At 42.4% G+C, this 17,187-nt stretch overlaps 1 protein-coding gene across 2 annotated transcripts in view; it reads right to left on the bottom strand.

Moving 5' to 3' along the window:
- The window catches only part of TULP4 (TUB like protein 4), a 238,575-nt gene that overhangs the window by 19,720 nt on the left and 201,668 nt on the right, over positions 1–17,187 (bottom strand). For both annotated transcript variants that reach the window (XM_075339647.1, XM_075339648.1), the window contains exons 11-12: positions 12,138–12,282; positions 1,098–1,191 (exon numbers count right to left, since the gene is read on the bottom strand). In XM_075339647.1, coding sequence (XP_075195762.1) covers positions 1,098–1,191; positions 12,138–12,282 — 239 coding nt within the window. The remainder of the gene's footprint in view (positions 1–1,097; positions 1,192–12,137; positions 12,283–17,187) is intronic.

Raw genomic sequence — 17,187 nt, forward strand, 5'->3', positions numbered from 1 at the left:
ATATTTCGGTGTGTGTGTTTATTCACTTTACTTACGGGTTGATCATGTCAGCTGTCTCATAGATGCTGCCATGATCAAGCCTGGACTTAGTGGTGGCGATCCGCCGCCATTAACTCCTTTTATTACCCTGATTTGCCACCGCATCACGGCAACAGGAAGAGCTGGGGACACTCCGGGACTGCCGCATAATGGATGCGACAGTCCCCGGGGCAGCTGCGGGCTGATATTCTCGGCTGCGGGAGGAGGGGGCATTAACCCTGGCCCTCGCCCTCCCCAGCCTGAGAATACCGGGCCGCCGCTGTGTGCTTACCTCGGCTGGACGGTAAAAATACGGCGGAGCCCACGTGTTTTTTTTTCTATATGTCCGTTTGCTTTCTATGTGTATTCTATGTGTCTGTGTGTGAGTGCGATGTGTTCTATGTCTGTGTGTGTGTGTGTGTGATATGTGTGTGTTTACTCTGCTCCGCTTCCTCTTCCTGTCATAATGACATCACTTCCCTGCAAACCGCAGGGCAGCGATGAACATTACCGCAGGTAAACTGCGAAATACCGGAGGGAATAACGCAGGAAAACGCAATGAACCGCACAGAATTTGCTGCCTGCGATATTCCCTGCGGGATTTCACGATTACATTGCAGTCAATAGAGTGAAATCCCGCAGCGACGTGTGGAAAAGAAGTGACATGCAATTGTTTTTGCTGCGGGAATCCCGCAGCAAAACATGCAGCTGTCAAAATCCGCATAGTGCGCACAGCATTTTTTTTCCCATAGGTTTTGCTGGTGAATCACTGCAGAGATGTTATGAACATAACATGCAGCAAAACCGCAGGAAATCCGCGGCAAAAAACGGCAAGTGCGCACAGGGCCTTATAGTCAAAAAAATACGGCATATCAAGATCCAGGCAGATGTCCATGTAGTCACAATAATAGCAACTAATAATGCAAATAGTGTGGTAGATATTATATATAAAAAAAAGTGTAAAAAAAAAAAAAAATCTGTTTCCCAATTTGCAACAGAATGTCAAACAATTGACAGAATAAAAGTACCAGATTATTGCCAATCATTCTGTATCTAGAATAAACTGTCCAAGTACTTACCCGCTCCAAGATTAGATGGTAGGAATGCTGCTAATCCTACTATTTTAAATTTGGTTCCCCATATATTGGATGTGACCTGAGCAAGATAGTTATGCTGTAATGACAGATAACAATATTCATGAATATATGATGGGATATCAAACACTTCAGTTTGCTTCACAAAAACTCTATCACATTGTTCATGTTGATATTTCAAATATTGGTCCTGAATAAATATCCACGTGTCATGCATGTGTATTTGTGGTCAACATTATGGTCATCTTTGAATATCACTTGTTTGGATATATAAACTCATATGTTTAAAAGGCTTGAGATAGAAAATCATTTAAAAAAAACAAACAAAATAAATAAAAACATGGCAGGAAAAAAAGGATACTTTAAAAATGCCAGGAAATAATTAACTGCACTCCTTATTCACTTTAAAACAAAGAATAAAATCAGACTATTCTGTGATTAATAAAGAATTAGACTTATCTATCCCCACCTTGCCAGTGCTCACAAGACTAAGGGGTACTTTGCACACTACAACATCGCAGCTGCGATGTCGGTGGGGTCAAATCGAAAGTGACCCACATCCGGCGTCGCTGTCGACATCGGAGTGTGTAAATCGTTTTTGATACGATTAACGAGCGCAAAAGTGTCGAAATCGTATCATTGGTGTAGTGTCGATCATTTCCATAATGTCGCGGCAGCGACAGGTACAATGTTGTTTCTTGTTCCTGCGGCAGCACCCATCGCTGTGAGTGAAGCCGCAGCAGCGAGGAACATCTCCTACCTGCGTCCCGCGGCTCACGCCGGCTATGCGGAAGGATGGAGGTGGGCGGCATGTTTACGTCTCGCTCATCTCCGCCCCTCTGCTTCTATTGGCCGCCTGCTGTGTGACGTTGCTGTGACGCCGCACGACCCGCCCCCATAGGAAGGAGGCGGTTCGCCGGCCAGAGCGACGTCGCAGGGCAGGTAAGTGCATGTGAAGCTGCTGTAGCGATAATGTTCGCTACGGCAGCTATCACAAGATATCGCAGCTGCGACGGGGGCGGGGACTATCACGCTCGGCATTGCTACCATTGGCTTGCGATGTCGTAGTGTGCAAAGTACCCCTTAGTCAGTCTATCCATAATGGCTTTGATGCTTAAAAAAGCGCATTATTCCTAATTCCTTGATAGCAAAGGTAAAACCAAGAGAACTGTCTGAAAAGACCAGAAATGCCATCATCACCAAGCCCAAGCAGCCTAAACGGTACAAAAGCATCCCCAATGACCTTGGCATCCCGGCTTCAACAGGTCAAGATGTAATTTAGACAGTTTGCTTTTCATGGAACAGTCGAAAGTAAAAAAGGGATAACCCACAGTTGCTCAGGTTCGGCCGGACTTAAAAAAAACAAAAACAAAAAAACAAACAAAAAAAAACAAAACCTGGTTCAGGACCGGACTTGAACCCGAACATCTGTCCAGACGCTGAACCGCATATAGGTCTATGAGGACCCGAACAGTGTGCTGTAAAATGGTTGTAGAAAGGGCTAGGGGGAATTAGAGCAGGATAGTTATACTTACTGAGTCTCCCGTGTGGCTGTTAGGCCTCTTTCACACGTTCGTGAAAAACCTTGCACATTTTCATGGACGTGTCAGACGTGCGTTTTGCCATCCGTGAGCTGTGTTTATGGCCTACGTGCGTTCTCCGTGTGTTATCCGTGATAACACACGGAGAACGGGAACTTTCTGCTCACCTGTCGCTGTCCATGGTGCTGATCTTCGGTCTCCGGTCCTGTCGACTCCCCGCTGCTGCTGAAGCTTCCGGCCGCAGTGAAGTGAATATTCAATGAGCATAATGAGCGGCAGTCGGAAGCAAGTGAAAGCAGCGGCAGAGACAGGAGGGCAGGAGAAGGTGAGTAAAGTTGTTTTTTTTTTTGTCTCAAACACAAGTGTTTTCTCCAGAGTGTGTAACACAGAACACCTCCGTGTGGTCCGTTTGCTTTCCGTGTGACACCCGTGATGCCGGAGTAAAACAGACATGTTGACGTATGTAGCACACAGACACACGTATGCTCCACACGTACACATAGTCCATGGCAGAACACGCATGTGAGCGCAGACCCATTGATTTTAATGGGTCTACATGTGCCCGTGTCTCCGGTACGTGAGGAAACTGACCAAACACGTACCGGAGGCACGGACGTGTGAAAGAGGCCTAAGACTGCTGTCGAGTCCGCTCATTAACACTCATACATATTCACTGCTTTCCCCGCCCACAGTCAGTCCCGGCATCTGGGATTGGTTGCAGTCACAACGTGTCCCCACCCTGTGTGACAGCTTCAGTGACTGATTGGAATCACACTTGCTGTCTGCACCCCTACAGTGTAAAAATAAAAAAATTGGCATAGGGTCCCCCCATATTGTGATACCCAGCGCAGACAAAGTATACAGCTACAGGCTGCAGCCCCCAGCCGTGTGCTTATCTTAGCTGTGTATCAAAGTGAGAGGGACCCTATGTGGCTTTTTTTTTTTTAATTATTGAAATAAAAAAACACCATCATGCTGTCACCCTGAATTTTGATACCCAGCCATGATAATGCCGACAGCGGATATTCTCAGAGTGGGGAGGCCCATGGTCACTGGACCCCAAAAGCCTAAAAATAGCAGCCTGCAGCCCCCAGAATTGTCACACCCCTTAGTTGTGACAATCTCGTCACTTTACCCGGCCAATCCAGATTGCCCTGGTGCAGTGGCAATCGGGGTAATATAAGGGGTTAATGACAGCTCACAGCTACCAGTAAGTCTTAGAATAGTAATGGAAAGCGTTTATGAGGACCCCCCATTTCTAATACTGTAAGTGAAAAGAAATAAACACTGAAAAAATCCTTAATTTGAAATAAAAATGCAAAAAAACCTGTTTCCCCAATTTAATAACCCCAAACACCCAGTTCCGAGGCAATCCACACGAAGTCCCACGATGATCCTTGATCTGCTAGATACTGACGTCGCAGCGCGTGGGCACATTAGAAAACATGACCGCCTGCTATGGCTTCAGTCAGAGTCTGACTGAGCCACAGCTGTGAGCGGTGATGTCACTCAGTTTATCTGTGGTCACAGCTGGAGGATCCCACGGTACCCCACCTGTGACTGCAGGTAAACTGGCCTCAGGTGACCTCATTGAACTCGGTATCCTCACCTCAGGTGAACTCATTCAGTTCAATGAGACCTGCATCTCCTAGCAGAAACTATGTTATTTTTGCCAAGAGATGCAGATATGGTACTGAAATGTACACAAATTCCTGCACCAAATCTGCTTCTTCTGACAAAATATCGCATATAAATGCAATGTGGTTTTGACATGATATTGTTGCATTTTTTTTGCCAGAAGATGCAGATTTGGTGCAGGAATTTCGTGTATAAATTTCAGCAACAAATCTGCATCTTCTGGCAAAAAAAAATCAAATCAAAACCACATTGTGTTTTGATGCATTTTTTTGCCAGGAGATGCAGATTTGATGCTGGAATTTTGTATATAAATCTTAGCACCAAATCTGCATCTCTTGGCAATAAAAATGCAAAAAAACAGTTTTGATGCCACTTCAGTGCCTGTAGCCATATGGTTTTATCTGCACTGGGTATGACAATATGAGGGGTCTCTACGCCAATTTATTTATTTAGTTTTACAATATAGGGATGCAGATAGCGTGTGTGATTCCAAACAATTTTTAGTGTTTAGTGTTTTTTAGTGTTTAGCTTTACTTTAGTATGTATGAATAGTGGTTATGGATCGCAGGCCTTCTATATAATTTGTTAGGTAAACATAGCTTTTGTCCAGTCTAATGATGTGTGATGGACAGAGAGGGCAGTACTTTAATCCTGCATTTCCTACAACTTGCACTTCAGTTGCAGTCCAACTAGTGGAATCCCTCCATACTAATTTTATTTTAGCTTTTATGGATTGGCTACAACAAAAAATAAAAATTCAGATCCTTCCAACTTATTTTCTAAATGTGTTTTATTTATCATTTTATAACTCTCAAGATGTGACTATCCTCTACAAAATGCAGCTTTAAAGTTTTATTAATTTTATGTATACAGCATTTATGGAGACAGTAATGCTACATATATATACAGCGTTTTACTATACCAGGACAGTGAATGAAACATTCAGCAGACACAGGGGGCTGAAGGACGTAGACCCAAATCCTGTTGTATTGAGGATGGCTTATGGATTTATTTTTTGTCTGTCCATTCATAGTTGTAGAAGCCGTAACATTTTAATTTTTATGTAAGTTTCACTATAAGCGATCTTGCTTTTTTGTCTGTAAAACAGTGTTCATGTGTTGTGTAAATACGGTGTTTTATCTTTTGCATGTTTTCTGCAGGTATCTTCACCTTAATATGCCATAACAATCTTCTCATGTTATTGCACTTTTGCGGCTTTTCTCTCCTCCCTATGTGATGCGTTCTTGGTGCAGACTGGAAGTAGCAATCTTAATAGTACATAAAAGCTTTGATACTGCACTAAAATAAAAAGCAACTGCACTTTTTTACATCCATTTCTTTCAGGCTCCCAATAGAAAAAAAAGAAGTACTAAAACAGCCCAGTCCAGCAGCGTCTTCAGAAACACAGCTGGCTGGAGTTTTCATGAAATCTCGGTTTTGGTGCATTTTTTCTCTATATGATTCTAAGAGGAGCCTGAAAAATGATAATTACACTAACTGGTAATTTGCTTTTCCGGAGCCCATGACAGCAGTCCTTCTCCATGGTCCTCCTCTCTGGTCAGGAAACCTGTGGATATGGAAAGGCAGAACCTCCCACCATTCCTCAGTGGTTTAGAAATAAGAGGTCACCTTCATGTGGTTAATTTATGGAAATACATTTCTATAGCACCTTGGTGACATGATCCCCATCAGTGTAACACTCGAGAACGGATGGAACTAAGGAGTACTGTCATGGGCTCTGGAAACGCAAATTACCGGTTTGTGTAATTATCATATTTCCTTCACCCATGACAGCACCATGAGAGATCAGAGGGGAATTGTGCCTTAGGGTGGGACCACCGTTACAGAGCTGATCAGAGGAAGACAAGAGATCCAATCTATACTGTTTGAAAAAAGGTAGACACAGAATATCAAGTGCACATAGCCATACTAAAGCTCCAAACTAAAAAAAAATAGAAGAAAACCCCCCCCCCATTATTTAGTCGAAAAGAAGACATTTAATAAAACATCTCCTTACGAACATCTGAAGACTAACGTCACAGCTCACGGGACCCGGTGCCTCTGTAGAGTGGTGGCATCACTACTCTTCAGTCGTTCTTGCTCACTCTGCACTCTGGACTACCTCGGATTTGGTGGACTATGTCAGGGACGGTTGGGAACATTGCTTTCTAATAAATTGGTGAATGTGGGACAGTTTCTTGTTTTTATTTTTGAAATAATGAACCAGGAAAAAATGTCCGTGAGTGTTTTTTCAAATAAACTATTTTTGTGTGTACGATTTTTTCTTTTTAACTTATTGGGTTAGTAATGGGAGTGTCTGATAGTATCAGCTCTCAGCTGTCTGCTTTACATTTCCTGTTTTTTAAAAATATAGGGGGACCCCAAGTCGATTTTTTTTTTCATTTATTTAATCATAAAAGGCTGTTCAATAGGCTCCACAGGGTGCAATTTTATTATATGTTGAGGTTGTAGAATTATATATGTATATATGTCTCTGTTTATATCTATTTTCTATTATCTATCTCTATCTATTATTTATCTCTATAGCATTCACTGCTGTCCAAAAACATTAGAAAACGCAGGCAAAAACGCATCGATAACGCTGTAAAAATGAATGTTTATCCTGCAAAGAGATGCAGAAATGATACAGAAATTTCTGCATCCAAATACTCATTGTGTGCACATACCCTTAAAGTGGTAACCCCTCAACAAACATCGCCATCTGCTGGTCGGATAGAACTAAAGCATGATGTGTTTCCTGGAGAAAAGAGTTTAAGGAGGAAGGTGACAGCTGTGGCACAGTTACAAAATATAAAGGTCAGGATGGCAGAGAAAGGTAATAGTTGGCGCAACAACCAGCGGGGAAACAGCGGACCAGGCCTGTGTCGACTACACTAGAGGAACCCAAAAACAGAATACTGTACCCAGTGGAACCCGAAGACCAGACTTCATGGTCAAGCAGCGAAGGCTGAATACCAAAGGCTGGAAAGTGGGAACAGACTATTCACTCCAGTGCAGCCTCCAACTAAGCAGAGCTACCTTAGTGTATGGTACTAAGAAAGTAAAGCTATTACCAAAGTTACACTGCTGATGTAGTAATGGTGCCGTAGCCATGTTGAGTCTAGTGTACTTCTAAGATGTAGAAATCTTGAGTTTGTTTCAATAAGGGAATACTGTGATCAGAAGCAGGGCGACACTAACACTTCGCTGACAGAAAGATTGGGATTTTGTTAACACTAGCAAAGTTTAAGAAGTCATATGTAATAGACTAGTCAATAGTTACTTTGTATATTACCAATTGTGAATTGATTTGCCTTCTCTTGAATGCTTGTATCATTCTCTGATTACTAATCATTCCGCTAACTACCTTTTGCTGTAAAAATAAAATAAATATTTGTTGTAAGTCACCACTGAGTCGCCTTTATTGCACTGCTGCCCTCCTGCTTACACAAGTGCCATGGAGAGGAGATTCACCATGTTAATTTCACTAACTGTTCACTAACTGATAGTATAAACTATCGCTAGGTTATTGGCACCTAATAAAGATGTACATGTAATTGGATGTTTCCAATGTTATTCATTCATACTCAGGTGCCTTAATCAAATCTCCTTGCTTGTTAATTGAAAATGTGAATATGGTACTATGTAAAACACTCTTTCCTCACTTCCAGGCTTCTTTGTATGTCTTGAATGTTGATTTAAGGTACCGTCACACTCAGCGACGCTCCAGCGATCCCACCAGCAACCTGACCTGGCAGGGATCGCTGGAGTGTCACTACACGGGTTGCTGGTGAGCTGTCACACAGGCAGATCTCACCAGTGACCAGCCCCCAGCCAGCAGCGACGCGTGGAAGCGATGCTGCGCTTGGTAACTAAGGTAAATATCGGGTAACCAACCCGATATTTACCTTGGTTACCAGCGCACACCGCTTACCGCTTAGCGCTTGCTCCCTGCACTCCTAGCCAGAGTACACATCGGGTTAATTACCCGATGTGTAGTCTGGCTATGTGTGCAGGGAGCCGGCACTGACAGCGTGAGAGCGGCGGACGCTGGTAACGAAGGTAAATATCGGGTAACCAAGGAAAGGGCTTCTTGGTTACCCGATATTTACATAGGTTACCAGCGTCCGCAGAACTCGACTCCCTGCTCACGCCACATTCAGTTGTTGCTCTGTCGCTGTCACACACAGCGGTGTGTGCTTCACAGCAGGAGAGCAACAACTAAAAAATGGCCCAGGACATTCAACAACAACCAACGACCTCACAGCAGGGGCCAGGTTGTTGCTGGATGTCACACACAGCAACATCGCTAGCAAGATCGCTGTTACGTCACAAAAGTCGTGCCTCAGCAGCGATGTTGCTAGCGATGTTGCTTAGTGAGACGTGGCCTTTAGACAGCAGTCATCTTATATTTGCATTTAACAACTTGCTCTGTATGTCTGTACATACTTTGCATGACTACATTTGTTGCATAGTTGGTGACTATTTCAGACAACTGCAGTTCCAACACTAGAGTCAGTTGAGGGCATCTATTGTTAAAGTTTTGTCCTACCGATTTGGAGAGAAAAATCAATTTGTCTTCATTTTGCTTTTATTGCAACCAAAACTCTCTCTCCAGACTTCCTCACTTCTGCACCATCCTGTGGCCTCAAATGAATTGAATAATAAAGGAAAAGGGCTGAAAAGATCTATGATGTGACCCCTGGAGGACTTAGTGTTGTCCGATTGTTATGACATTAAGGGCTGGTTCACACTAAGCGACAGCGACAACGAGGTCGCTGTTACGTCACCATTTTCTGTGACGTAACAGCGACCTTGTAAATCGCTGTTATGATCGCTGCTTAGCTGTCAAACACAGCAGCCGAAGCAGCGATCATAACCGCGAGAGCAGGGAGCCGCGCACACTGCTTAGCGCTGGCTCCTTGCTCTCCTAGCTACAGTACACATCGGGTTAATTAACCCGATGTGTACTGCAGCTACATGTGCAGAGAGCAGGGAGCCGCGCACACTGCTTAGCGCTGGCTCCCTGCTCTCCTAGCTACAGTACACATCGGGTTAATTAACCCGATGTGTACTGCAGCTACATGTGCAGAGAGCCGGAGCCGGCAGCACAGGCAGCACAGGCAGCCGGCAGCACAGGCAGCGTGAGAGCTGCGGAGGCTGGTAACTAAGGTAAATATCGGGTAACCACTTTGGTTACCCGATGTTTACCCTGGTTACAGCTTACCACAGCTGCCAGACGCCGGCTCCTGCTCCCTGCTCGCTTCATTTCGTCGCTCTCTCGCTGTCACACACAGCGATCTGTGTGTCACAGCGGGAGAGCGCCTTTGAAGAAAACGAACCAGGGCTGTGTGTAACGAGCAGCGATCTCGCAGCAGGGGCCAGATCGCTGCTCAGTGTCACACACAGCGAGATCGCTAATGAGGTCACTGTTGCGTCACCAAAACCGTGCCGTATCAGCGATTTCGGTAGCGATCTCGCTATGTGTGAAGCACCCCTAAGTGAGGAAGGAACACCTGTAAATTGATCAGTCATTATCATAAGTCTCCATTTGTATTCAGTGAAGGCTTTATGATTACTGAGATAGGAGATGGCAGCTGTTACTGGTGAAATTCTATGTAGAATAGGAGGGGGCAGAGCTCTGTTAATAGTTCCACCCTCCTCCCATCGCCCAAAAAGAGGAGCTACACGCAATGACGATGGCAGGATAGAAGACATTGCGCAGAGTTAATGGAAGTCAAGACACAGCCCTAACCTCCCGAGACAGATCTCTCAAATCTGGAACGGTCCCACTGGATTCGGGAAAGTTGGGAGCTATGCTGAAGGTCTTTGTAGGTCTTCAGTTTCATGCCAGATAGAATGGTGGAGAAGAGATCTGATGCCTTCTTGCACCATTACTGGGTACAAGTGTATCTATGTCCTCAGGACACAGATAAAGTTGGAGTTAAGACATCACCCCAACCTCCAAGGACAGCTCCCCCAATATGGGACTGTCTCACTGGGTTTGGGGCAATTCAGAGTTGTGATCAATGTGTGTTCGGACTAAACTACTACACTTTGAAACTAATTCCATTACAAAACATGATAGAATCATTTTAATTTCAATATCTTACATATGTATTTAATATAACAAGATTTTAATTTCATATTATGTTGTTACTATGGATAACCTAGTGTTAACTCTGACCATTCACACTTTAAATACCCAGATAAATTTAAAGCATACAATGTCCATCATTTCATAAAGAAAAAGTTTATCTCCAATTGCCTAGAAGAATCTTTTACTCCTTGCTACAATATTGAGTCAATATTGAGTCTCCCAGAGTCTCCCATTAACTACAGTCTATCTCTAGAAGTTATTCCCCCTGTGTTTGGAGGTCCCGGCTGAAAGACAGCAGTCATCATCGTATATATCATTTCCTGACATTAGGGCTATGAAATGTCCTGGCGAGGTAAAATTTAAGGACTGAAAATTAACCCCTTCACAACCGGGCAGTTTTTCACTTTCAGGTTTTTTTTTCCGCCATTCTTCTTCCAAGACACGTAACTTTTTTATTTTTTAGTCAATATGGTCACGAGAGGGCTTATCTTTTGCGGAACGAGCTGTACTTTTAAATGAAATCATAAATTTTACCATATAGTCTATAGGAAAACAGAAAAAAAAATCCAAATGCAAAAAAATTGCAAAAAAATAAAATGCGATAGCACTATTGTTTTTGAGATATTTTATTCACGGTGTTCACTATATGGCAAAACTAATGTGTGGGTGTGATGCCTGAGGTCGGTGTGAGTTCGTAGAAACCAAACATAGGTTTACTTTTATCTAAGGGGTTAAAAAAAAAATCAGAAGTTTGTCCGAAAAAAGTGGTGCACGTTTTACGCCATATTTCGTGACCCGTAGCGTTCTCAGTTTTCGGGATCTATGGCTCAGTGATGGCTTATTATTTGTGCCTCAGGCTGACTTTTTTAATGATACCATTTTTGTGCAGATGCTATGTTTTGATCGCCTGTTATTAGATTTAGCTCAAAATTTGTGGCGACCAAAAAACGTAATTTTGGCGTTTGGATTTTTTTGCCGCTATGCTGTTTACCGATCAGATTAATTGATTTTATATTTTGATAGATCGGGCTTTCTGAATGCGGCGATACCAAATATGTGTATTTTTTTTAACTCTTTAATTTTCAATGGGGCAAAAGGGGGTGGATTTGAACGTTTATTTTTTTTAATTTTTTTTTAAAACTTTTTTATTTTTTTTATTTTACTAGTTCCCCTAGGGGACTATATGGATCAGAAATCTGATCACTCTGCCATATCTGCTGATCACAGCTACACAGCTGTGAATAGCAGATATGGTCATTTCATGTCTCACCCAGCTCTGGGTGGGGTGAAAAAGAAAGTGAGTCATGTGAGCTACAGGAGTCATCACATGACCCTGAGCTACCATGACAACCACCAGAAGTCATGTGATCACGTCATGTGACTTCCGGTATCGGCCGATGAGTAAATGTTTACCGCCAATGCCATTATAAGGGCGCTGTCACATATTGACAGCGCCATGTAAGGGGTTAAACGGCATGGGCAGATAACGATTCAGGCACATATCTCAGCTGTAAAAATCCGCTGATGTGTGCGCCGATCGCTGCAGGCTGCCGGTAGCAGACCGCGGGCAGTAACATTATGACCGTTAGGACGTAATATTAGTGCCCACGGTCGTTAAGGGGTTAAAATGAATATGAATATGGAATTTATCCTATAGCATGAACCTTTAAGAACTGTATGTTTATAGATTTATATCAGTTCTAGAAATTAGATTTAAGTTAGCAATACAGAAATTAACGATCTTACCTGTGTGATATCATCTAAAGGAAATTCTCTTCGCGTTAAGCTTGGTGACCCAATTGAAGGCTTCCTTATAGGCAATCGAGGGGACCTTGTAATCTCTTGGGCAGCACGAGACAACTTTGGAGATTTTCTTGCTTCAATGTTAATTCTATAAACATAATCTTGGTTAAAATGGCGATTTAAGGCAAAAAAAAATGACACAGAAAATTGCAGCAGGACTGTAAAGAAATATAAAAACACTATAATCGCCTGCCCGGTCGCTTCTATGGCTTCCTTGCTAGTTATACTGCAGGTCTCTGTACAACTGGCTTCCTGCAAGAACGCCTCACTTCATGTAAGCACTGCAGGAAGTGATGGGCTACAGCGGACACATGGGACGAGAAATCTTCACAAAAGGCCAGCTTGTACAGACTGCGCATTACACACTGCTAAGACCTGGATTGGGAACGGAGATATTACAGAAATACGTTTCCATTATATGGCGCAACAATTAGGTTTATTCTGGTTACATTTAACAACAGTTGATTCCCCCCAAGTAAAGCAACAACAGGCAAATGACGTGATGATTTCAATCTCTCTATAGCGTTCTGGGGTTATAGGAGTCTAGAAAAACCATGTCACTTTCATCTGGAAAATGCATCACTCTTGTCCATGGGCTGTACCTGGAAATAGAATTCACCTCATGGCCAGGGTCACACTCGAGTATAGCATTGGATGCAATACACTAGAGACACGTGGCGCAAATTCTTCTGTGAGTGTCATAGTGGTTGGGTGAAGCCATTGTCAAAATACTGTTTTCTCTTTTTAAATCATAAAAACAACCAAAAACATCCAAATAGCCCTGATCAAAAGTTGACATACCCCAGTCCTTAATACCGTGTATTGCCCCCTCTAACATCAATGACAGCTTGAAGTCTTTTGTGGTAGTTGTGGATGAGGCTCTTTATTTTCTCAGATGGTAAAGCTGCCCATTCTTCTTGGCAAAAAACCTCCATTTCCTGTAAATTCCTGGGCTTTCTTGCATGAACTGCGCGCTTGAGTTCTCCCCAGAGTGGTTCAATGATATTGAGTTCAGGAGATTGAGATGGCCACTCCAGAACCTCCAATATGTTCTGCTGTAGCCAATGACAGGTCGACTTGGCCTTGTGTTTTGGATCATTGTCAGGCTGGAACGTCCAAGTACGTCCCATGCGCAGCTTCTGGGCTGATGAGTGCAAATTTGCCTCCAGTATTTGCTGCGTTCAGCTTTCCTTCAACTTTGACCAAGGTTCCTCTGCCTTTGTAGCTCACTCAGCCTCACATCATCAGCGATCCACCTCCGTGCTTTACAGTAGGAATGGTGTTCCTTTCACAATAGCCCTTGTTGACACCTCTCCAAATGTAACGTTTATGGTTGTGATCAAAAAGTTTGATTTTGGTCTTATCACTCCGAATTACCTTGTTGCAGAAGCTTGGAGGCTTGTCTCTGTGCTCTTTAGCGTATTGTAGGAGAGATACTTTATGGCTTTTGCACAGTGATGGCTTTCTTCTGGCAACTAGACCATGGAGCCCATTTTTCTTCACGTGCCTTCTTATTGTGGGTTTTTCTTTGCATCCCGAACAATTTTCCTGGCAGTTGTGGCTGAAATGTTTGTTGGTCTATATGATCATGGTTTGGTTTTTACAGAGCCCCTGATTTTCCATTTGTTAATCAAAGTTTGAACACTGCTGACTGGCATTATTAATTCCTTGGAATTCTTTTTCTATCCCTTTCCTGTTTTATACAGTTCAACTATCTTTTCCTGTAGATCCGTTGACAATTTGTTTGCTTTCCCTATCCCTTTCCCACAATCCAGAAAAGTCAGTGGCTGGATGAAAGACGCAAGAGTCTGTCTGGATGCCAAAAACTCACTCAGCTTTTATGCACACACACGGATTATAAGCAAACAGGTCACAGGTGAAGCCATTCAAACTAGTTTGTGTCAACGTATGTGCATGATATCAGACCAAAATCACCAGGGTATGTGAACTTTTCATCAGGGTCATTTGGATGTTTTTGGTTGTCATTATGATTTAAAAAGAGAAAGCACAGACGTTTGACAATAAATGGCTTCACCCAAACACTAACCATGAGTGGAAAAAAAGATTTTGTGTTATCATTCTAATTCTAGGAAAAAAGGCCAAGAAAGCAAAAAAAATCTGCCGGGGTATGTAAACTTTTGAGCACAACTGTATGTTGCATGTGAGAACGGAGCACAGGTGTGGAGAAGATGGAAAGTTTATTAACAGTCTAAATTAAAGACCTGAGGGAGGTAAGCAAAATTTGAATCACATTTATTACTGTGGCATACACTGCATGATCAATTTTGTCCACCCTAATAGACAAGTTAGACACATTTCTTTAACTTACATTAGACAAGTATTTTTATATAAAATTGTGGGGATATTCATAATAAATCTGGCTGATTTTTGGACTTTACTTTTGTAATTCCTCATTTGAAAAGTGTCTAGTAAGTGGAAATTCTGACTGACAGAATGTCTATCTATAGATACATACAAGTAAAATATATCTTTGTACCGTGTTAGCCAGTAGAGATAAAAAAATTGTTTAAAAGAAGTGAAGTCCTCAGTGGTTGATACCTTTTAATGGCTAACTGAAAAGATGGTAATAATTATAAGCTTTCGAGACTACTCAGGTCTCTTCATCAGGCATGGTATAACACAAAATCTGAAGAGTCACATATTTATACACAACAGGACTTAGAATAGTGCAGTAAAAAAAAAAACAAGTTATATGAAACAGAACTATCACTATGGCAGGGGGGGGAGGGCAAACTGTTGTGGCCATAAATATTGCTGCAGTTCAGTGTGAAAGTTTTATTGTCCTTTGATAAGGGTCTGGTCCGGGCTGTGACCAGTGTGAAAGTTTTATTGTCCTTTGATAAGGGTCTGGTCCGGGCTGTGACACACTGAACTGCAGCAATATTTATGGCCACAACAGTTTGCCCCCCCCTGCCATAATGATAGTTCTGTTTCATATAACTTGGTTTTGTTTGTTTTTTACTGCACTATTCTAAGTCATGTTGTGCATAAATATGTGACTCTTCAGATTTTGTGTTATACCATGCCTGATGAAGAGACCTGAGTAGTCTCGAAAGCTTGCAGTTATTACCATCTTTTCAGTTAGCCATTAAAAGGTATCAACCACTGAGGACTTCAGTTCTTTTAAACAATTTTTTTATAGATACATATACGCACACATATTACACACAGTGAACTGTGCAAAAGATTTAGGTAGGTATGGAAAAAATGCTGCAAAGTAGGAATGCTTTACATAAAATACAACTGTTGCTGTTTTTTGTGTTACAAAGTAAGGGCTCATGCGCACGTATCTGGTGAATATTCTGCAGCGATTTGACAGCACATGTGCGCTTCAAATCACTGCAGAAACACTGCATAATGGATGCAGTTTTTTTGTATAGCTGATTTCATGTGCTATGGCTGCTGCCCCCACTATAGACAGAGTGGGAGCTGTATCCATAGCGCACGGAATAATTGACATGCTGCTTTTATGAACGCACGGATTTGGGTCAAAATTTTAGCACCCAAATCACTGCGTTCATAAAAGCAACGTGCGCAAGTATCATGCACAATCTAAATAGATTGTGCAGGGAACGCAGGACGCATGCATTTACGCTGCAGTGCTATACGCAGCGTAAATGTATGCAATTACGCAACATGCGCACGAGCCCTAACAAAATGCAAAGTGAGTGAACAGTAAAGAAAATCTAAATCAAATCAATATTAGGTGTTACCAATTACAATTTTTTGCCTTAAAAACGGCATAAATTCCTTGGAATACATGCTCCTGTCAAGGATTTTCTAGGTTGATAGTCAGGTATTTAAAGTTATGGTTAATATTTTATAGCTTGCTTTATCATTTAAACAATTTATATTTATATGTCTAGTTCTAATGCATGTGTGTTTCTGTATGCTCGTAACAAGATTTGTTTGTAAATGTAACAGGACAGAATACTTTTTCTGATAAGAAATGGCCAACCCCACTGATGTTCGGGTTCGGAGGGTCCGCAAGACATTAAAAATAAAAGTCAAGGTCGGGACCGAACTTGACCCCAGATGCACATACAAGTCTAAGGGAGCCGAATTTGAGTGCTATAAAATGGTGTTCGTAAAAGCTTCTGGACTGCAAAAGGAAGCAATATGGGGCTTAAAGCAGGACAGTTATATTTACTGAGTCTCCGCGCGGCTGTCACACTGCTCCAGGTTCTGCTCATTAACTTTCATGAATGTTTACTACTTCCCCCGCCCACCATCTGTGATAGTGTCTGTGATTGGTTGTAGTCAGACTGCCAGCGTCTGTGATTGGTTGCCCTCACAGTAGCTGTCTTGATCTCAGAAGTGGAGTGTAAAAACAAATAAATAATTGGAAAAAATCGTGTAGGGTCCCCTGTATTTTGATACCCAGTATAGATAAAGCAGACAGCTCTAGGCTGCACCTCCCACCTGTGAGCGTTATCTTAGCTGTATCAAAAAACGAGTGACCTCATGCGGCTTTTTTAAAAATTATTTTAAAAAAATAATTTTAAAAACCGGCATGCGGTCCCCCCATTTTGATTACCAGCTAACATAATTGGACATGCGGGGGCTGGTATTCTCAGGCTTGAGAGGCCCATCGTTTTTTAGCCTTTCCCAGCCTAAAAATAAGAGCCCGCAGCTGCCCCAAAATTGGCGCATCCATTAGATGCGCCAATCCTGGCACTTACACAGCTCGTCCCGATTGTCAAAAATAATCACACCTGTCATCAAGCCCAAGTTTTTTAATGGGATACTAATCGTGTAAGGAAAGAGAAAAAACATAAAACACAGAAAAAATCCTTTATTAAAAAAATAAAAATCCTCTTTCTCCAATTTATTAAGCCCAAAAACACCCCTGAGGTCCTACATAATCCATACCACAATGTCCTCTGCTACATTCTAAGACTGCAGTGCGCAGTGACAGTAGAAAATGCGACCGATCACTCCAGTGTCAAGCACACATTGACGGAGTCGCAGC

The sequence above is a fragment of the Anomaloglossus baeobatrachus genome, chromosome 3, assembly GCF_048569485.1.
Source record: "Anomaloglossus baeobatrachus isolate aAnoBae1 chromosome 3, aAnoBae1.hap1, whole genome shotgun sequence".
NCBI lineage: Eukaryota > Metazoa > Chordata > Amphibia > Anura > Aromobatidae > Anomaloglossus > Anomaloglossus baeobatrachus.